Below are 22,786 nucleotides of genomic sequence, written 5' to 3' on the forward strand. Positions count from 1 at the left end.
AGACAAAACTCTGCAGCAAAGAAAGTCACAGAATCATAGGGACCCCAAGGAGCATCTAGTCCAGGTATCCATCCCCAAACTTCGGCCCTACAGATGTTTTGGACTACAATTCCCATCATCCCTGACCACTGGTCCTCTTAGCTAGGGATCATGGGAGTTGTAGGCCAAAACATCTGGAGGGCCGCAGTTTGGGGATGCCTGATCTAGTCCAACCCCCTGCAATGCAGGAATCTCAACTCAAGCATTCCTGGCAGGTGCCCCCCCCCACCTCTGCTTAAAAACCTCCAAGGAAGGAGAGTCCGCCACCTCCCGAGGGTGAACAGCTCTTACCATCAGAAAGTTCTTCCTAAGGTTTGGTTGGAATCTCCTTTCTTGCAATTTGAATCCATTGGTTCACATATTACCCCTTACAGCAGTGCAAAACAAGCTCTTGTAAATTTTTAAAGATGGCTATCAGATCACCTCTCGGCCTTCTCTTCTCCAGGCTAAATAACAAGGGGCTTAATAAATTTCAATGGCTTCCCCTCCCCTGTCTTTAGGTTTTGCATTCTCCTCACCCATATCACTACTGTTGGGGTGGGTGGGTGGGGAGTGATCACAACACAGGAACGCATCTTCTCTTACCAGCATGTATGGCTGATGCAGTTGGACCCATGAGGAGAGATGAAGGATCTTTTGCCCTGGATGTGGGCTTGGCCCAAGCTGGGATAGAATTGTCAGGTTTGGGGTGGCCAACAGCTAAAGCACCTGTAAGAAAAAAAGGAATGAAATTACAACAGACCTATATAAAGGTAAAGGACCCCTGGATGGTTAAGTCCAGTCAAAGGCGACTATGGGGTTGCGGTGCCCATCTTGCTTTTAGGCCGAGGGAGCCGCCATTGGTCCACAGACAGCTTTCTATGTCATGTGGCCAGCATGACTTAACCGCTTCTGGTGCAACGGAACACCGTGACGCAAACCTGAGCGCATGGAAATGCCGTTTACCTTCCCATCACAGAGGTGCATATTTATCTACTTGCACTGGCATGCTTTTGAACTGCTAGGTGGACAGGAGCTGGGACGGAGCAATGGGATCTCATCCCGTCACAGGGATTCGAACCGCCAACCTTCCGATCGGCAAGCCCAAGAGGCTCAGTGGTTTAGACCACAGCGCCACCCACGTCTTTTACCTACAGACCTATGTAGTTTTGTGTACTACCCTGACAACCGGGAATAGTGTGGAACCAACCTGGGCAGCATCCTCTTTTGCGGTCTTGGGGCGAGTCAGCCAACATCAGCTCGTCTCCATTTGGGCTCTCAATCAACATCGCAGTGTATGGGGTCACAATGTGATGGTCCAAAGACATCTGCAAGATCTTCTTTGTGATGTTCCTTTTCAGGGCAGCCGTAGTGGCCAGGTTTCTAGGTGGTATAAAAACAAATTATCTTAAAGGCTGCCCCATGGATGATGGACCAAGCTTGTTTTCTCCTGCTCTGGAGGGTAGACTCAAACCAATGGCTTCAAGTTACAAGGAAGGACATTCCGACTCAACATCGCAAAGAACTTTCTCACAGAGCTGTTGACCGTGGAACAGTCTCCCTCACAAGCTTGTGGACTCTCCTTCCTTGGAGATTTTAAAGCAGAGGTTGGGTGGCCATCTGTCATGGGTGCTTTAGCTGAGATTCCTGCATTGCAGGGGGTTGGACTAGATGACCTTGCGGGTTCCTTCCCTTCTATGATTCTGTGAACCATCTCCACTACCAAGGGATGAGTGAATCTGTCAAATTTTGTTTTTCTCCCTTTCGTATTTTTCAGATCTTGTTCGGTTTTCCACATTTCCATTTCCATATCCATTTGTGAACTTTTTTTTTTAAAAAAAGAATTTCTCAAACCATTTCGGTTTGCACACCGCTTCTTAAAGGGTGACTTAAGCAAGTTTGCCTTTAAACAGAGTCAATCACAATCCCACTCCATAGAATGCGCACTAACTGTACACAGAATCACTAGCACTGGGTCCCAGTAGCATTATTTCAGAGCTAGAATTCTTCCAGGAAGGCTCTAAGAAATCTACGGAGTGCTCTCACCTCTCAGCCAACAGTTGGTTGATGGTAATGTAGGCCCACAGCTTTTCAGTGAATTTTGGGTCTGCATGACTATCTTTGCTCAGGAACTCATCCAGTCCCTCAACGTCGGCCAGAGTCTCCAAGACCAGCTGTGCATTGGACTAAAAATGGGGAAGGGAAACGAGAGAGATGCAAAGACCTATATCAGAAACTTCCCCCTCAGGTGCTATGTTGATGCATTTAAGGTGTTTCTTACCCACCCTTCAAAAATAGGGATGGGAAAATCGGTCCATTTCAGTTTCTTCATTTTCCAGTTCTTCACATTTCCACATTGGTTTGGGAATTCCTGATTTCAAAAGCCCGCAATAAAATTCAAAAGCATTTTAAGGAGAATTGCTCCTAATAAATGCACATTTTTGTATGCAATTTTGGCCAATATACTTAATTTTGCAAGCAATTTCCCCCGAATAAAATGCATCTGTTGCACATTATTTTCACTAAGATACGTATCTCACATATGTTCTACCTAAATAATTTTTAATATTTTTTTACCTAGTCTCTGTACACGTTGCAACAGCTGGAGAACTGCGTTGCAGATGTGAATTTTGAAAGATGACTGCAATTCGGTTTGCATATAGTTTCAGGAACTATGAATTAGGTAAGTTCACTTGGTAAATACAAACTAATTCGAATTTCACCCCCACCCCTACTGAGAAAGATCCCCACAACGGCATAAACCACTGGGGAAAGAGATAAATGGGCGAACGCTGTACTCACAGCAGTGGCTGTAATCATACTTTGCAAGTGTTGCACATTTTCAGTGTCTACTTTTCCTGCTACCACAATCTCTGAGCCTCCAAAATAGTTCTGGAAAGTGTTGTGGGTGACATCGGACACCATTCCGTGAGGGTAGTTGAACTCTAGCTTTTTGAGAAGTGGCGTGGAGACTTGGTTGTAGAATTTCTGCAAATTCCAAGGAGGAAGAGAAGTGAGGACAGCTTGGTTTTTAAGGGAAACTTGCAAGATAAAGCTGGAGTCTGGTATCCTAAGAGGAACAGGACATAACAACAGTGGGGAAACTGGGGACAGGGAGGAGAAGATGGGATTCGAAGATCTTTAGTAAAGACCCTCTACATTCATTCTTTAAAAGTTATTTTTTTAGGGGTTCCTCCAGGTGTCCTATTTTTAGTGTGCAGCTAAACCAGGTAAGGGCAACTGCTTGCTTCTTGTTCTCTCCTGTCCCTTACGTGAGAAAGAAGCACTTTCCCATAGCAATAAGCCTAGGGCTGCTAATGCCCTTTGCGCCGTGATTCCTAAGTGATCAATGGCCAACTGGCTGGCTGCTGGGTGTTTGAAAACCATAGGCAAGAGATTTCAACAGATAGGTGGGACAATCCACCTGCCAACTGTGAGACACCTGAATGTCATGTGATGGACAGGTGGGTTTGCCTCACCAACTTGTCAAAGTTATCTGGCCCCTCAAGCTAAAATGGCGCTGTGGGTTAAACCACAGAGCCTAGGGCTTGCTGATCAGAAGCTCGGCGGTTCAAATCCCGCGACGGGGTGAACTCCCGTTGCTCAGTCCCAGCTCCTGCCAACCTAGCAGTTCAAAAGCACACAAGTAGATAAATAGGTACCGCTCCAAGCGGGAAGGTAAATGGTGTTTCCATGTGCTGCTTTGGTTCGCCAGAAGTGGCTTTGTCATGCTGGCCACATGACCTGGAAGCTGTACGCTGGCTCCCTCGGCCAATAATGTGAGATGAGCGCCGCAACCCTAGAGTCGTCCACGACTGGACCTAATGGTCAAGGGTCCCTTTACCTTTAATTGTATAAGCTGTTCAACAGTGGAACAGATTGCTTTGGGAGTTTACGGGGTCACTTTAACAGGATGTATGTTAAACAGAGGCTGGATAGCCATCTACTCGGGGATCCTGAACTTCTTGCACCTGCAAGAAGTTAGTTTAGATGTCCTCCAATGACCCTTGCAAGTCTTTGGTTCTATTAAACTCAGAGAATTTAACAGATAACCAGATGATAAGATGATGACAATTTTTGTAAAGAGGATGGATGTGTCATGTTTAACTTTCATTCTCACCCTCCTTTGTGTTCCATGAAATTTTGTATAATGGGGAGAGAGGGTGAAAATTCACCTTCATTTGAGATGAGGTCTCCTGGTTCCCAAAAACCCTCTGGGCAACTCCATTGTTTTCATGAGCCAGCCTTTTCAGAAAATCGTAATCCACGTCGAATCCGATACCAAGGCAGAACAAAGAGATATCGTCCCGAATGTTCTTCTTCACGTTCTTCTGAATTGTAGGCAACTTAAGTTCTCCTGATGGGGAATGGAAAGGAAGGAAATGGTCACATTCATCCAGGACTGTTCCATTAAAGTGTTGCATGTGAGTCCAAAAAGGAAGGAAAAGAATAAATCAAGATGCTATTTCTTGGTACAGACCTTGGTTCTCAAACGCCTTGGCATTCAAACAACTTGGAACCCAAACACTGCAAACCCAGAAGTAACTGTTCCGGTTTGTGAACTTTTTTTTTGGAAGCTGAATGTGCTCCATTTTGAGTGTTATGCTTCTGATTTGAGTGCCACACTTCTGTTTTGAGTGTTACGCTGAGGTCTGTCTGTTTTTGCTATTTATTTTGCATTTTTGTTTTTGCGGCTCTTTTCATTTTGTTTTTGTGACTGTGTGGAACCCAGTTCAGCTACTGATTGATTTTGTGTGTGACTGCAGTACATTGTTTATTGCTTTCATTTTATGGATCAAAGGTCTCGTTAGATAGTAAAGTTAAATTGCTGTTTTAGGTTTTTTTTAAATATATATATATAAATCTGGAACGGATTAATCCATTTTGCATTACTTTCTATGGGAAAGCGCGCCTTGGGTTTTCGAACACTTTGGTTTCAGAACGGACTTCCGGAATGGATTAAGTTTAAGAACCAAGGTACCACTGTAGTTTATAGGAGAGCTATCTTCTCCCCTTTGACAGCTGGTGCCAAATGAAGGAGCGTCTCCATCGTTCTGCCCGGACACTGAGGGCCAGCGCGGAGGGCCTTCTGGTGGTTCCCTCGTTGCGAGAAGCCAAGTTACAGAGAACCAGGCAGAGGGCCTTCTCAGTAGTGGCGCCTGCCCTGTGGAACACCCTCGCCTCAGATGTCAAGGAAATGAACAACTTCAGACATCTGAAGGCAGCCCTTTTTAGGGAAGTTTTTAATGTTTGATCTTTTATTGTATTTTTAATATTCTGTTGGGAGCTGCCCAGAGTGGCTGGGGAAACCCAGCCAGATGGGCGGGGTATAAATAAAATAAAAATCATAATCATAATATCATCACCATCATCATCATCATCTATTCCGATCCCCTGCAATCACAGCTAAAGAATCCCTGATGAATTGGCCTCCCAACCCAAACCGCCCCCAAACACTTGACCACCCCAATGAGCACAAATAATTATGAATGAGCACAAATAATTATGAATGAGCACAAATAATTATGAATGAGCACAAATAATTATGAATGAGCACAAATAATTATGAATAGGCAATGGAAAGGATATTGTGTGTGTGCACATGCATGCATGCAACAGGTTTCACTGAACTCAATGGTGCTGCTAGCTAGTTATTCATTGTAGCTGCAGGATCCTTACCAACGGTGGGATCTCCATCTGACACCAGCACGATCATGGATACAGAGTTTGGATCCAACAATCCTAGACTTGTAGCTTCATTTAAAATAAAGATGGCCCGGAGAAGGGCGTCGTTGATGTTTGTTCCTGTTTCAAAAAATGAGAAAGAGGCAATAAACGACAGATGCGGAGGGAAGTAGGCGCATTTAAATCCTATTGAATTTAAAGACGTCCCTATTTCCCCCACAGTAATCAATGGGAGAGTTGCAGCGCAGTCCTATAGATGTTTACTCAAAAGTAAACCCAAGTCCAATGTGGCTTCAATGAGTTGAGTTGAGTTCGATTGGGCTTACTGCCAGGTAAGTGAGCGTAGTACTGCAGGCATAGTATTCAGTGGGGCTTTTGGACCCTTAATTTTGGATCAGTGAATTCTGAGCACAATAGTTTACTCCTCCTCGTCCTCTGCCAATGGTCAGGAATAAGGGGAGCTGTAGCCCAAAACAGCTGGGGGGGGCACCAGGCTGGGGAAGGCTGAACGAGAGCATGTCCTGCAAAAGGGGGTTACCCAAGATGGTGGGGCGAGCAAGGCGTGTTTAGTCTGGGAATATAAGATTAAAGGGAGATGTCTTCAAAAACGGAAAAGGATGTCATGGAGAAGATGGATTGGACCAGTTCTCTGTCTCTCCAGGGATCTAAGTAATACATATTTAATGGAAACAGATTTCAGCTGAACATTAAAAGCAAAAGCTTGCCTTGGGAGGTGAAGGTTTCTTTCACCAGAGGCATTTAAGCAGACGATAGATTACCCCCCTACCAGCAATGCTGTAGTTTGAAGCTTCCTGTGCTGAGCAAGGACTTGTGCACGATGATCTGCAAGATTCCCTTCGACTTTTAATTGCTTCTATGATGCATTCCATAAACCTACTTTGGTACCATGCTCACCCCCATTGGGATGGATTCCCTCAATGTACTTCTTTGCAGCTTCTGTCTCCAATCTGGAGGCTTGCACCAACTGGTCTCTCCAGCTCCGGACGTTGTGGTTGAAGTCGACGACTGAAAATTGGTCCTCGGAGCGGAGTTCCCCTAGGATGGTTCTCATGGCTTCAACCGTCTGTAAAATGAACAGTCGCAGATAGAACTATGGTTACCGCTCTCCATTCATATAACCTAAAGCCACAGGACATTAATCCATTTCACAATTGTAGCACTGCGTTGCCTAAAATGACTGGCAGGTACTAAATTTTGCTCTGTTTTGCAACTTAGCGAATTGTGCAATTTTCTTCATCTTGTGAGCTATCTGGCCATAAACAATTGCGGCGATGGTGACCTCAAATGCAATCCCTTGCCCCATGGTAAAATCCTGGGTTTATTTTTAGATCTCGTATTGAATAGCTTAGATTTATTTCAAGTTGAGAAAGTTGATAGATGATGAATTTCTACATATAAGACATTTAAGGGTATATATTAGTTGAAATATGGGGAAGCAGCATTGTAACATAGTATCCGATGAACCTGAGATAGAGATGAGTGGAAGTCAAATAGGAGGGGTGGAAATAAAGGGAAATAATTAAAGGAGATTATAGGAGGAGTGTACTTGGAATACTATGACTATAATAATTTTGGTTTTGATTGAATAATTTTTGTCTGTATTTTCTTCATCTTTCCCCCCCTTTTTTCTTTTTTTCTGTCTTGCTTTTACTCGTAATTCTTTCAGAGTCACAAGTATTACAATCTGAGTTGGATTTAAGTTGTATGTATGAATTTAATTTTCAATTTATATTTTTATTGTTAATATTGTTAATTTTAGATCTCTTATTTATTATGATTTTGTATGTTTTCATTATTATTTCAAGTGTGTGTGTGTGAGTATATATGTGTGTTTATTTTAATTTGAATCTCAATAAAGTTTATTTATTTATTTATTTTTTAAAAAAACCCAAATGCGATCCCTTGCATATTTTCCTCAGGTGTAAGCCCCACCATCTTCAGTGGAGATTTCTCCCTCGTAAGGGTGTTTAAGATTATGGACTACATTTTTCATTATTATGGGATAAATTTCAGTTTTAATGGGTCTGAGCCCACCCTGGCTGATGTACCGACACCTGACATGCAGCAAACCCTCTGGCATCTGTTTATATTTCAGGGTTACAGGTATGCAGAGATGGGACCCTGGTCCCCCAGTGTTAACTCCTATGGAATCTCATAAACCCCGACGCGCACTTTCCCTTTCCATTAAAAACCTCTTAGAGGCATGGAAAAATAAACAGCCCTGAACGGTTAACAGCTCCTTATCTTAACTCCTGTATCAAGCTATTGCATTGTTAAAAGAGACTTTTACCTGTCCTGTCAATCCCTTCTGTTGCTCATAGTTCAAATCCCGATTGCGTGTTCATCATATAATAATATTTATTTAAATAATCTGGACATGCAGTGTTTTATTCCCCTCCAAACACACATTATCTTTCACCAGGTCAAACGGATTCCATTGGTCTTTTTCATGAAGCTCTGCCGAATTTTGCCTCTGGCCATGCCAGAGACCCAGGTGGCGCTGTGGGTTAAACCACAGAGTCTAGGGCTTGCCGATCAGAAGGTCGGCGGTTCGAATCCCTGCAACGGGGTGAGCTCCCGTTGCTCGGTCCCAGCTCCTGCCCACCTAGCAGTTCGAAAGCATATCAAAGTGCAAGTAGATAAATAGGGACCGCTCCAGCAGGAAGGTAAACGGTGTTTCCGTGTGCTGCTCTGGTTCGCCAGAAGCAGCTTTGTCATGCTGGCCACATGACCACATGAGCTGTCTGCGGACAAACGTCGGCTCCCTCGGCCTATAGAGTGAGATGAGCGCCGCAACCCCAGAGTTGGACACGACTGGACCTGATGGTCAGGGGCCCCTTTACCTTTACCTTATGCCAGAAACAAATGGATGCCTTAAAAAAGCAGCAAGAATGAAACCATCTCCTATCCAAAGATGGATGAAACCTTCCCACAATTGATGTCTTGTTCCTTCTGCCACTTACCTGCCTCATTTTCAATCCCCACATCGAACCGCTGACATCGATCACAAAGAGGATGTTTTTTGGCAGAGGAGCCAGGTTTTCAGGAGCAAAGTAGTGGATGAAATACCCGTTGAAGATCTGCAAAATAAAAAGAAGGAACCTGGATGTTTCATTTCCTAGAAAAGGAACATAGAAGGTATTTTATTTTGGGAAGTTCTGAAATGGGCAGGACTCCTGGCAACCAGCCGGGTTTGGCCCTCACAGGTCATGAAATCGAAATACCGTAATAAGCAGTTATGACTTGCTCATTCCCTATGGAATATTTTAGCATGTGTCTCCCCAAGCCGCTTGCTTTGGTGCCAGAGAGTCCAATTGATAGACGACTATCTAGCCCACATTTCTAAGCATGCTCCTTAAAGTGCTCCCCACCTGCATAGCTAATGTACAGTACCTCCAGTTCGCCAGCTTTGCTGTCTCTGTTGACGTCGTAAGTGACCACAAAATTGCCGTCGACTGCTGTAGAAGAACAGGTGGGGCACTTCCGTTGCTGGGCCACTGTTGGTTTGAAGGATACATGAGCCTTGAAGGAAGATCACAATGGCACAAGTGAGGCATTTTCATGCAACCAATGGTATCTGCATAAACCACAGCTATAATTTGAATGCCAAACCGGCCTTCGGTGGGCAGTTTTAAAAGCTCTCCCTTCCCCTTTCAGTCCTGCATTTGACACAGGTTTAAAAAAATTATCTGTCAATCCAAAGTGTTTTTACAGTGCTCCTTGGTTATATTCCCAGGATGGTTTCATGCAGTGCTGTTCGCATAAACGAACAATTTTATGCATGCATGTGTTTAAATAAAGTGGGCTGATCCAGATTGGGATTTCAGTGGAGTTATAGGGGCTTTATCCTCCCCCTCCTGCTGCAGTCCCAGTCTGGATTAGGCTCTTTAACATCAAAATAATCTTCCCTTCCACTGCAAAGCACAGTTTGGGAGGATATAGAGTTAAAGGTTCCCTAGGTGCCTTTTCAGGATGCGGGTGGCGCTGTGGGTTAAACCACAGAGCCTCTTGGGTTTGCCGATCAGAAGGTTGGCGGTTCGAATCCCCGCGACGGGGTGAGCTTTCATTGCTCGGTCCCAGTTCCTGCCAACCTAGCAGTTTGAAAGCACGTCAAAGTGCAAGTAGATAAATAGATAAACAGCGGGAAGGTAAACCGCGTTTCTGTGTGCTGCTCTGCAAGAGCAGCCAATCAGAAGCTGCGGGCACCTCTGGGCCGAGCGGGAGGAAGCGGCCAGAAGCGGCCGAGAGCAGGAAGGAAGCGGCGCCGGCAGCGGCATGGAGACAGTGTCTGCTGCCCAGGCCAGCAACATGGGCTCTGTGCCCCTTTTCATCCCTCCTGCCATTCACACTGGGGGGGGGGGGGAGAAGGTGACCTCGCCTAGGGCACCAAAAACCCTAGCACCGGCCCTGCATTTGCAAACAGTGCCAATGATGGTCTTTTTAAATAAGGGATTTTGCCGACTCAGGTTCCTATCCCTTCTTCTGAGAGGCCAAATTGTATTGTTTGAGGGCCTTGCTGAAACTTCCCCTTTTAATCTGCTTCGCCCCAATCTGAAATGACACTCCCCGTGTAAATAAATCATTCCCTAAGAACGTAAACGCCCCACTGTATCAGGTGGAAGGTCCACCTTCTAGTCCAACACTTTGTTCTCACAGTTGGCAAATAGATGCCTATGGGAAGCCTGCAAATCCAACAGCACTCTTCCCACTTGAGATTCCCAGCAACTGGTATTCAGAGACATATTGCCTCCTACAGTGAACATAGCCACCATGACTTTTTGTAAAAAAAGGTAAAGGCCCCCTGGACGGTTAAGTCCAATCAAAGACAACTATGGGGTTGTGGTGCTCCTCTCGCTTTCAGGATGAGGGAGCCGGCGTTTGTCCATGGACAGCTTTCCAGGTCATGCAGCCAGCATGACTAAACCGCTTCTGGCACAATGGAACACTGTGACTGTTATGTACTAAGCTTGGCTCCTAGAACAATAGGCAAGTAGGATCCTAGAATGCAACAACTGATTGGCTTGCAGGAGAAGACCAATCAGGCTCCAGGAAGAAGTGAATCAGCCTATTAGGCTGGTAGGATCGTAGAATGCAACAACTGATTGGTCTGCAGGAAAAGACCAATCAGGCCCCAGGAGGGAAGCAGAATCTGCCAATCAGACAAATGTATATAAAAGCCTGAGGTTTGGAGGGCAATTCTTTCACTGTTTTACAAGCTGCAATAGAGCATGAAGTCACTGCAGGACTCTGAGTATATTTCAGTGACGGAAACCAGAGCGCACAGAAACGCCATTTACTTTCCGGCCGCAGTGGTACCTATTTATCTACTTGCACTGGCGTGCTTTCAAACTGCTAGGTTGGCAGGAGCTGGGACAGAGCAATGGGATCTCACCCCGTCACGGGGATTTGAACCACCGGCCTTCTGATCGGCAAGCCCAAGAGGCTCAGTGGCTTAGACCACAGCGCCACCCGCATCCCTCATGACTAGTAACCATGACTAATAGCTACTGGTAGCCTTAAACTCCATGAATGTGCCTAAACATAATTTAAAACCATCCAAGTTGGTGGCCATCACTGCCTCATGAGGGAGGGAGTTCCATAGTTTAACTGTGTACTGCATGAAAACCCAGCCCCTGAACCTTCCAGGTTTCTAACATTTCTGAGGTTTCTAACATTTCTGAGGTTCGCCAGTCTGGATTTTGTGGTCTTATGGAGAGCTTCCTCTTTAGATGGGGACTACACTTCCTTTAAAACGTGGAAAGCCACCCATTTGCATTTGTGGGTCCCTCCTGCTTCTCCTGCTGTGTGGGGCCCTGCGCTCCTGCCCCCAGAATCCTGCCCCAACAGCAGCTCCGTTTCTCCCCACAGGGAGACTGTCTGCATTACCTTTTTCTCTCCTTTGGAGATCGTATGGACACCTTCAAACTGGTCTCCAAGTGAACTGGGGACATGGACAAAGTGAAGGCCCTGAGGCTCGATGATGCGAACGTCCACCTGTGGCCACACGGCGCAGAGGAGGTTAGAAGCAACACACAGAAACAATGGAATAACAGGAACATCTCTAGAAAAATGCGGCGCATCTTTCCAAAGCATGCCAGGAAGAATCTTCGATTTAGGATGGCTTCAAAATTACACTGCGTTTTGATGCATCTTAATATATTCTGATAATTAGTGCATGATTTATATTTGTGGTTCTTCGTTGTTTTGTTTCGTGTACATTGTTCAGAGATGCTTATTTGTGGCACTTAAAATGTGGAATTGCAATTAGTTTTTTTAAAATTTCATTTTATAGAATTAGGAAGAGGAACAGCACAAGCGCTCCTTTGGTTCAAACAGGGAATTCGTGTTGTTTTACACAGATTCCTTTTTGTTGAGATCTGCAAACTGCTGAGAGATTTCTCATGAAACATGACAGCAAGTTAAATTAACTAGGTCTTTAAAGTGGTGCTCTAAACCCACAATTTCAGCCCCGTCTTTTTGATTTACCTCCAAGTTTTTGGCCAGCCTGCCCGGCTGTAGGGGGATAACATGCTCGTACGTTGATAGTTTCCTCCGAATTGGCTCTTGGTAATGGATTTCAAACTGGACTTTGGTTCCTCCCGGCACGTTGAGTTCAGCTTTGAAGTTTTCCATGTCCAGGGTGTTGCTCCTGAATTCAGCCATCAACACACACAGGGGAGGAGAAACACTCTAGCCCTTAACATGCCACCGAAACGCCAGCAGTAAATTGAGACAGGGGCAGGTAGAGGACCCCAAACATCTCATAATAATCTCCGCATTTCAAAATATTTTCCATTTAGTTCATCAGAAAACAAATCTTTCACACAACCATTTTATTTTATTTGATAACCAATTTAACCTTTTTCTGCTAATCATTTATGTTGCACCAGGCTTGGGAAAGCTTCCAGGCATCTCAAGATCCTCTAGATAGGTGTTCGTTGTCAGAGTTCCCCGGAAGTGGACTCCCATCATCCCCAGCTGATTTGGCGGACTACAACTCCCACTATCCTCAGCTGATTGGGTGCACTACAACTCCCATCATCCTCAGCTGATTTGGCGGACTACAATTCCCACCATCCTCAGCTGATTTGGCGGACCACAACTCCCATCATCCCCAGCTGATTTGGCGGACTACAATTCCCATCATCCTCAGCTGATTGGGTAGACTACAACTCCCATCATCCTCAGCTGATTTGGCGGACTACAACTCCCACCATCCTCAGCTGATTGGGTGGATTACAACTCCCATCATCCTCTGAGACTTTTGGAGGACTGGTTCACCAGTCCCCTGACAAGTCAACATATTGTGCTTCTGCCATATTAAAAATAAGCTTATGTGAACTGTGAATCAATGAGCTGATTCTTTGTCATCCCTCTGGCATTCAAATATAAGGACTGCCTATGTGGATCAGACCAATATTGGCCAGAATTCTGTTTCCAACGGTGGTTGGCCAGTTGTCCCTAGAAATCTCTTGAACAGTTCATAATAGTGGTAGTTCTTTGAACAAGAAGCCTACAGACCTAAATATCGCTCCGGCAGGTTTGCAGAACTACAAGACATGTTTTTAAAAGCCCTAAGGGGCAACCCCCCCAACCCAAAACTGAGCATAGTAGCCATGGAAAGGGGGCATGGAATGGAGTATCCTGGAATAGGGAATGCCTGGCTGGCTGGCAGTCTGCACACCAGTTCAAAGGTGAGGATAAACTAGTACTTATTTGTTGCAGGCTCAGCTTGCCATGTCTAATGTTAACAGATGCACCTATCTCTCATCAATGTGACCAATACTTTTTATTCAAAAGCCATTTCTGCAGATGGTTCACTATGACATTCCACAGAAATATGTTCTATAAGGCATTGATCGGCAACAGATTCCCCCCTCCTCCCCCAGAGGCCAATACTTCTGGGAGAGCTAAGCCTTTCTACCAATCTCTCCATCCATTTCAAATGGGCGTTCGGGCTTTGGAGACTGAGGCCCTCAAGGAGAGAATTCATCCTTTTCAATTTTATTCACTATTGCTTTTGACTTCTACCTTTTCTCCAGGGAACTCAAGGTCCCTCCTCCCCATTTCACCCTCAAATCAACAACCCTGTGAGGTAGGGTCGGCCAACAGACACTGACTGCCCCAAGGTCACCCGGTGAACTTAGAATCATACGGTAGAATCATAGAGTTGGAAGAGACCACAAGAGCCATCCAGTCCAACCCCCTGCCAAGCAGGAAACACCATCAAAGCATTCTTGACATATGCCTGTCAAGCCTCTGCTTAAAGACCTCCAAAGAAGGAGACTCCACCACACTCCTTGGCAGCAAATTTCACTGTTGAACAGCTCTTACTGTCAGGAAGTTCTTTCTAATGTTTAAGTGGAATCTTCTTTCTTGTAGTTTGAATCCATTGCTCCGTGTCCGCTTCTCTGGAGCAGTAGAAAACAACCTTTCACCCTCTTCTATATGACATCCTTTTATATATTTGAACATGGCTATCATATCATATGAGAGCTGGACCATAAAGAAGGCTGATCGCCGAAGAATTGATGCTTTTGAATTATGGTGCTGGAGGAGACTCTTGAGAGTCCCATGGACTGCAAGAAGATCAAACCTATCCATTCTGAAGGAAATCAGCCCTGAGTGCTCACTGGAAGGACAGATCGTGAAGCTGAGGCTCCAATACTTTGGTCACCTCATGAGAAGAGAAGACTCCCTGGAAAAGACCCTGATGTTGGGAAAGATTGAGGGCACTAGGAGAAGGGGACGACAGAGGACGAGATGGTGGGACAGTGTTCTCGAAGCTACGAACATGAGTTTGACCAAACTGCGGGAGGCAGTGCAAGACAGGAGTGCCTGGCGTGCTATGGTCCATGGGGTCACAAAGAGTCGGACACAACTAAACGACTAAGCAAATCATATCACCCCTTAACCTTCTCTTCTCCAGGCTAAACATACCCAGCTCCTTAAGCCGTTCCTCATAAGGCATCGTTTCATGGCAGAGTGGGGATTTGAACCCTGGGCTCCCAGATCCTAGTCCATCACGATAGAAGATAGATAGATAGATAGATAGATAGATAGATAGATAGATAGATAGATAGATAGATAGAAGGATAGAAAGTCAGGTCCATACCTCAATATTCCTGCAGCTTTGCCTTTCGCTCTCGCTTGGGCATATTGACTTCTGGCTGCAGATTTTTCCTTCACGGAACTAGTGAATGTGATGCCGTTGACATTCCTGAGAGGCAGAAGGCCAGTCACAAACAAACACACAAAAATAATTTCATCCAAGCGTCCCTCAGCCTCCTGGAACGATAAGCTAAGCGTGACAAAAACCCTGTAAAACCCATGAAAATTTCTCTGACAATAATTTGACAGTTCTCAAAGGTGATTTCTTTTCTCGTTGATTGATGGGGAATGGTACTTGGAGGTGTGAGGAATGCAGGAGAATTCTTTTGTCACTGCAGCACGAGAAATACCTCTAAAGAACGATTGTGGTCTGAAAGGAGAATGGTGATGCCCTGGTCCCAGGATGTGGAATAATGTGCCATCAGAATTTTTTTTTTGCAATAAATGTGCTTGTGGGAGGAGGTGGTGGTTATGGGTTTGTTTTGTTCTTGTTTTTATTATGGTTTTTTTTGTACAGTATTTCGTATTTTTTTATCCTGAGATATTTGGATGAAGGGCAGTATGTACACAAATAAATTAATAAAATTAAAAACTGGTGTCTGTTTTTCTGCAGGAGCCTCTAGTTCATGCCTGGTTCAAGGTTTTTTTTTAGTAGTTTTTTTAAAGTTTTTTGTATAATTTAATAAAAAGTTTTTCTGTTTTACATTTTAGAATATTCATTTAAACAACCTTAAAATATAAATGACTTCCATTCTTCTCTTTCCATGGTTCATTTTGCATGCCATAAATCCCTGCATATTTTACATAAACTAAACCATTCGGTATTCCATTATTACATCCATCAAAACTTATTTACACTGTTGAATTTATCTTAATGTTGCCAACGTTTTCAAGTGTACACAATTTCTCCCCATATATTCAATAAATATTTTCCAATATTCTTTAAACATATGTTCTTCTTGTTCTCTTATTCTATATGTTAAGTCTGCAAGCTGTGCATATTCCATCAGTTTAAGTTGTCATTCTTCTTTAGCTGGGATACCGCTCATTTTCCATTTTTGGGCTAACAAAACACAGGCCGCAGTAGTAGCATACATAAAAAACCTTTTTAAATTTTTTTTGTAGGCACTGGAAGCTGCCCAGAGTGGCAGGGTATAAAGAATTTATATAAATAAAAATGTAAAAGGTCCCTGTTCGTACACATCCAGCTACCTCCAAAACCCTTGACCGATTGCGTTGAAATTTTGACACAACGTTCCATGTGAATATGGGAGTGTTTGCATATGCTTAGATTATACAGATGTCACACCTGTCACAGGTAAAAACATGCTTTTTTGGAAAAAAACAAGAAAAACAGGAACAGGAGGGGTTGCAAAACATCGCCCTCTAGCGACGACTCCACTGGTACTGCAGCTACCAAAGCTTCCCTCTCCAAAGCAGCTCAGCTCAGGTTTGCAAGGAACCCCTGCTGGACAAGACCGAAACTGCAGACTGAGCTGAGTGGAGGTGAGGGCTCGCCTGGGTGGTGGTGGGAGAATGGGGTTGGGACGGGTCATGGGTCGGGATGGAACAGAGTGGGGTGAGTCACAGGGATGAGCCACAGCAACGCGTGGCTGGGTACAGCTAGTTTAATAAATAATAATAATAATACCCTCAAGTCTCCCCACTCCTGCTTTAGACAGTCACCTGCACATATACCAACTGGTGGAATCAGGCCAGCTCTTACTTACATGGTAAAGTTGTGAATGAAAGCCCCTTTGGGGACCTGGACATCGAAGACCAGGTTCTGTGGGTGCCTGGCTCGGTTTTCCACTTTGGTCTGCACCATCGTGTTGGCCAGTCGAGATGTGATGGTGGACCGGACCTTGTAGCTATGGAGGATTATGTTGTCATCGCCCGCCACCTGGAGGAATCAACATATTTGGGCAGGAGCCAGAGAAGCGATTGGTACAACTTCAAATATGCATATCTCTAGAACTTTCCTCAATGGATGTTTTGATTCTCTCATGGTTGAGCAAGTAGTTCCCTTGTTTAAATCTGTCGGGGTGCTTGGTGGCGTAGAGCAGTGGTCCTCAACCTTGGGCCTCCAGATGTTTTTGGCCTACAACTCCCATGATCCCTAGCTAGCAGGACCAGTGGTCAGGGATGATGGGAACTGTAGTCTCAAAACATCTGGAGGCCCAAGGTTGAGGACCACTGGCGTAGAGAACAAAGATCTCGCTTGGTCGGAGGATTCTCGGTCTACGTTGGATGACCCAGACAGAAGTGGGTGGGAGGTGAGCGAGAAGCAAAAGCAGCATAGAAAAAAGGCAAATGGAAACTATGGGGAATGGTCAGCTCAGCTAATTATCTCTAGGGTGGGGAGATTCGGGGAAGGTTTGCCAAGTGATGCACTTGTTTTGAGAAGCCTTTCCTGAATCAGCCCAGCCTAGGGATCATCATCTGAGCTGACAGTGCCCCGATCTTCATTGAGGATCTTGAGAAGGGGGTAAGCAACCCATGGCAGATCCAACTGCCACCAGCCCCAGCAATGAATGATCATGAGAAGCCGCCTGTCCGATGCCAGATTGAGTGGGGGAGGGGGTGCCGCTGCTCCACGCGGCCTTCCTCCCTTCTCCCAGCGGGCTGGGGTGCCTGGGCAGGCCGCGCTGCGCTGGGGCCTTCCCGGCCGTCTCCCGCAACTCCGGCGCTTGCTGGTTTCACGGCCGTTTCCTTGCGCCAACAGGGGCTGCGTTCCTTCCCGCCAACAGGGCGCTGTGTTTCATTGGGAGGTGCTGCCATGTGGCGTCGCCTCTACCAATGAAACACAGCGCCAGGGTGAGGGATGACCCTGGCGCTGCAGAGCGGAACAGGGTCCTAGTGCCCCTGTTCTGCTCGCTTACCTCCCTGCTCTCCAGCACGGCTGGTGGAGGGAAAAGGGAGGCTGCCGCACAGCTCCCCCACTTGCTGGGGCGCCCCTCAGTGCCCCCTGATCGCCCAGGCGCCGTGGTGCAACACGCCACTAGAGTCAATGGGCGAGCCGGGCCTGATGAGAAGGTTTGTGAAAGTAGACACAGATGGATCTGCCGTCAGAGGGATCCCGAAATGAGGACTAGCCACATGAGAAGGCGCCGAGAGCCAAATTGAGCCAGTGCCACCCCAGGTGCCTATTTATTTAACAGGCATAATCATCTAAACCTCTAAGCTGTTTACATAAAATATAGAACGTATGTTACAATTACGGGTGAAATCAGATGGTGAAAAAACCAACAACCCGCAAGTTAACCTACTGTTTTGCAAGATATCAATAAAATCAGTGATCTTATAAACATATCACACAACAGATTGCATATTAAAATAAAATGGCACATAAAAATATATTGATTGCAGGCTAATAACAAAAGACTAGTTACAGGTAGACAAAAGACTGTAATATCCTGTAATTATATTTTGGAAAGAAAAATACACTTCTCCCCAAGTGAGGCGCTTTGTCAATCTGCATTCCAGCCTCCTGGGACAATATTGTGAAACTGTTTCCAAACCCCAGCTGGTTAATATTCTGGTACCTAGATCAAGGGGTGGGGTGGGGGGACTCTGAACAAACAGTGGGATTGATCTCCTGCTAATGGTTAACTGGGTTGAGGGTGGGGGCAGGAAATTATAGAAGAGAAAGAGAGAAAAAAATCAATATGCAAGCTCACCAATTCTCCTGAGTCGTCACCACCGGATGTGCTTCTCTGGGGGTGGGGTGGGGGAGTTGAATGAAATGAGAACCAAAACTTAGACTTCATACTTCTGTGTTGTATAAATACAGTGCCAGATTTATGAATAAGCTAAACAAGCTATAGCTTAGGGCCCCCAAGAGAGCGGGCCCCCCAAAAAAATTAAAGGAAAAAAAAACCACCTGGATGTACATTTCCAAAATATAAGTTAAAAAAACAAACAAAATAAAATCTACATGCAGCAACAGTGTTTTGTGTTGTGTAGGCTCCTATGATGTAAGTAATGGGCCCCGCCTGCTAGCCTGCTCCCTAAAATATCACTGGTTTGCTATTATTATTTCATGTTATAGCAAGTTTCTAGAGACTAGATTATGAGTCTTTGTAAATTGTGTTTCTAAAGGAACTTGTGTTATTGCCAAATGCCAATGTGTTTGCATTATTAAGTTTGTTATGAGTAAAAAATCATTTTAAGTTAGAGCTTAATAATTATTTCACTATTTATATACATCTTCTTAATTGTATTTTACTATTAATATACTTCTTCTTAATCGTACAATTACTTTGATAAAATACATCTTTTGTGATGTGCAAATGGCTTTAGATACGTCTATAAATTACCATATAGCATATATTCGACACAAAAAACAGTGACAATTGGTTGTTGACAAAGGACAGCTGGACATATAAAGGGCCCCATTACCTTCAGTAGCTTAGGGACTCATCAAACCTAAATCTGACCCTGTATAAATACCTTGGGTGAAAAATTGTTGAATGAATAGGAACATACACAGCTGTCTTATACCTAGACCAGTAATACACTGGTCTACACTGTCACACTGATCAGCAGAAGTTCAGAGTCTCGGGGAGAGGAAGGTCTTTCAACTTATCTTTTTATAGCCGGAATTGACTCAGAGCCCTCCGGCACACAAAGCTTGCGTGAATGTAAGAACCTGTTGTTGTTTAGTCGTTTAGTCGTGTCCGACTCTTCGTGACCCCATGGACCATAGCAGGCCAGGCACTCCTGTCTTGCACTGCCTCCCTCAGTTTGGACAAACTCATATTGGTAGCTTCGAGAACACTGTCCAACCATCTCGTCCTCTGTCGTCCCCTTCTCCTAGTGCTCTCAATCTTTCCCAGATTGAGGGCACTAGGAGGAAGAACCTAAAGAACATCAAAAGAAACACAGATGCCTCTAGGAAGCCCCCAAAGTACGTCAGAAAAACAATAGTGCCCGTCTGACCTGCATCTGGCATTGAGGAAACAGTTAACCTGCAACACTGGAGGTGGCAAGCTTGATTCATTTATTCGTGTTTGGTGGGAATGCCCTTACGTTGAAAACTTTTGGAATAGAATCATAGAATCGTAGAGTTGGAAGAGACCACAAGGGCCATCCAGTCCAACCCCCTGCCAAGCAGGAAACACCATCAAAGCATTTTTGACATATGCCTGTCAAGCCTCCGCTTAAAGACCTCCAAAGAAGGAGACTCCACTACACTCCTTGGTAGCAAATTCCACTGCCGGACAGCTCTTACTGTCAAGAAGTTCTTCCTAATGTTTAGGTGGAATCTTCTTTCTTGTAGTTTGAATCCATTGCTCCGTGTCCGCTTCTCTGGAGCAGCAGAAAACAACCTTTCTCCAATTTACCTGCAATTACAGGCCAACCCATTTCTCCAAATCCTGGCTTAGCCCAACTGTCTTTGGACATAGACTTAGGCTCCAGCCTGCACCACAGCAAACTAGTCGGCTTCTAAGTGACCGCAGCACAATTAGCTCAGCAACGGAAGAACCAGCCTGAAATACCCCTGATTATATGGGAAAAAAATATCTGGGATATAGCAATGTCTGAGCATCTCACCAGACACAGGAGGGCAATTAAAGGCATAATGACTAGAGACACCTTTCAAGAAACACAGACCCCTTTCTTTAACTATGTTAATGACCAAAATATCAAGACTTTCTTCTACCAGACGTTTAATATTCTCAGTGGAGGGGTTACATTGAGTAATATGTTTGAATGCTGAATGTGTGAGTGTATGTCTAGAGACAATGGATAAAACAAACATCATTGGATGAACTGCTGGAAAAGTGTTTAATGGTTATTGCATTTGCATTTGTTTAAAAACCAAGAAAAAAAGTTTGTAAAAATAAATAAAAAACACTGGAGAGAGCGCAACATTCCAAGAACAATTACAGGTAGGTAGCCGTGTTGGTCTGACGTAGCTGAAGCAAAATAAAAAAAATTCTTCCAGTAGCACCTTAGAGACCAACTATGTTTGTCATTGGTATGTCCAGTAGCACCACTTAGTTGGTCTCTTTTGGGATGCGGGTGGTTTAAACCACAGAGCCTAGGGCTTGCCAATCAGAAGGTTGGTGGTTCGAATCCCTGCGATGGGGTGAGCTCCCACTGTTCGGTCCCAGCTCCTGCCAACCTAGCAGTTTGAAAAGACATCAAACTGCAAGTACCGTGTTTCTCATATTATAAGACACATCTTATATTCATTTTTTCCTCAAAAAAAACACACTATGGCTTATTTTCAAGGGATGTCTTATTTTTTTCCTCCTCCTCCTGCCGCGGCCGGCATTGCTGCTGCGCCTATCACTATGTCTTATTTTCGGGGTATGGCTTATATTCCTTGAATGCTTAAAAATCCTGCTATGGCTTATTTTATGGGTATGTATTAAAATATGAGAAACAGGGTAGATAAATAGGTACCGCTCCGGCGGGAAGTGCTCACCGGAAGGACAGATCCTGAAGCTGAGGCTCCAATACTTTGGCCACCTTATAAGAAGAGAAGACTCCCTGGAAAAGACCCTGATGTTGGGAAAGATGGAGGGCACAAGGAGAAGGGGACGACAGAGGACAAGATGGTTGGACAGTGTTCTCGAAGCTACGAACATGAGTTTGACCAAACTGCGGGAGGCAGTGCAAGACAGGAGTGCCTGGCGTACTCTGGTCCATGGGATCACGAAGAGTCGGACACGACTAAATGACTAAACAACAAGCGGCGGGAAGGTAAACGGCATTTCCGTGCGCTGCTCTGCTTCGCCAGGAGCGGCTTAGTCATGCTGGCCACATGACCCGGAAAAACTGTCTGTGGACAAACGCTGGCTCTCTCGGCCAGTAAAGTGAGGTGAGCGCCGCAGCCCCAGAGTCATTCGTGACCGGACTTAACTGTCACGGGTACCTTTACCTTTAAGGTGCTACTGGAAGGAATTTATTTTATTTTATTCCAAGAATAGATCACCTTGCAGGATTTAAGTAATAATATTATTATTATAATTGATTATTTTCACCCCGCCCACCTGGCTGGGTTTCCCCAACCACTCTGGGGAATCAGCTCCCAACAGAAAATTAAAAGCACAATAAAACGTCAAACATTAAAAACTTCCCTAAACAGGGCTGCCTTCAGATTTCTTCTAAGATAAATTATTTGCTTTGCCAGGTACCTATTCTGTTTTTCTCCTCCTCCTCATTATACTTCTTTCCCTTCTGTGCTTTGTAAAATAAGTAAATAAGTGAGCAACTTGTACCTGGGATCTGCCATGGCGCAGAGGGGATCTCGCAAAGAACGCACCAATCTCTACATCAAGGAGATCCTAAAAGAAAACCAATGGCAAGATCAGGGGAGCAAGTTGTGTGTTCGGTTCAAGACACGCCAATGGTGAACTTACCACCCGAAAGCGAGTGAAGACGGTCAAGCTAACTGAGGCAGCAAGCAACCCAAGATGACTAGGCAACAGCAATTTGCTTTGCGCAGGATGTACAATTGATGTGCGTTTGTTACTCCCGTTGCAGACTGATCTGTGAAACGTTATGCGTAGATACACTATCAAGAATCAGAGAGTGTTGTTCTGGGATTTGGGATGGAGGAGGCATTTGGTTCAGCGCACATTTAAAATCTATCAAATCTGCGCTTTCCAAAACGATGAGCAAACTGAAACACATCTAAAACTTCAAAATTTGCACATATCCGAATTTTGCGATGGTGCCGAAACTTTACAAGTCAGCTATTAACAAGAGAATATACCCTCACCAAGAACACGCAGATGCAGAAGCACAAATCCCCATCCGATTGAGGCCCCATTTAAAGCCTCGTTATACCACTTTAGTGCCCATGGCTTCCCACAAGGAATCCTGGGAGCTGTAGTTCATCCAGGGTGCTGTTGGGAGACTCCTATTTCCTTCACAGACCTATAATTCCCAGAGCTCCCTGGGAAGATGGGATTGATTTTTCAAGCATTCCGAGAAC

At 44.9% G+C, this 22,786-nt stretch overlaps 1 protein-coding gene across 3 annotated transcripts in view; it reads right to left on the minus strand.

Annotated features, from left to right (window-relative positions):
* Positions 1–22,786, minus strand: part of ITIH2 (inter-alpha-trypsin inhibitor heavy chain 2) — a 41,964-nt gene that overhangs the window by 18,403 nt on the left and 775 nt on the right. For 2 of the 3 annotated variants that reach the window (XM_060279212.1, XM_060279209.1), the window contains exons 2-16: positions 22,068–22,133; positions 18,516–18,551; positions 16,566–16,738; positions 14,840–14,944; positions 12,211–12,373; positions 11,611–11,718; positions 9,118–9,246; positions 8,688–8,804; positions 6,619–6,787; positions 5,698–5,823; positions 4,194–4,375; positions 2,821–3,006; positions 2,065–2,204; positions 1,229–1,401; positions 625–747 (exon numbers count right to left, since the gene is read on the minus strand). In XM_060279212.1, coding sequence (XP_060135195.1) covers positions 625–747; positions 1,229–1,401; positions 2,065–2,204; positions 2,821–3,006; positions 4,194–4,375; positions 5,698–5,823; positions 6,619–6,787; positions 8,688–8,804; positions 9,118–9,246; positions 11,611–11,718; positions 12,211–12,373; positions 14,840–14,944; positions 16,566–16,738; positions 18,516–18,551; positions 22,068–22,133 — 1,996 coding nt within the window. The remainder of the gene's footprint in view (positions 1–624; positions 748–1,228; positions 1,402–2,064; positions 2,205–2,820; positions 3,007–4,193; positions 4,376–5,697; positions 5,824–6,618; positions 6,788–8,687; positions 8,805–9,117; positions 9,247–11,610; positions 11,719–12,210; positions 12,374–14,839; positions 14,945–16,565; positions 16,739–18,515; positions 18,552–22,067; positions 22,134–22,786) is intronic. The other variant, XM_060279210.1, reaches the window with a different exon arrangement.

The sequence above is a fragment of the Zootoca vivipara genome, chromosome 10, assembly GCF_963506605.1.
Source record: "Zootoca vivipara chromosome 10, rZooViv1.1, whole genome shotgun sequence".
Taxonomy (NCBI): domain Eukaryota; kingdom Metazoa; phylum Chordata; class Lepidosauria; order Squamata; family Lacertidae; genus Zootoca; species Zootoca vivipara.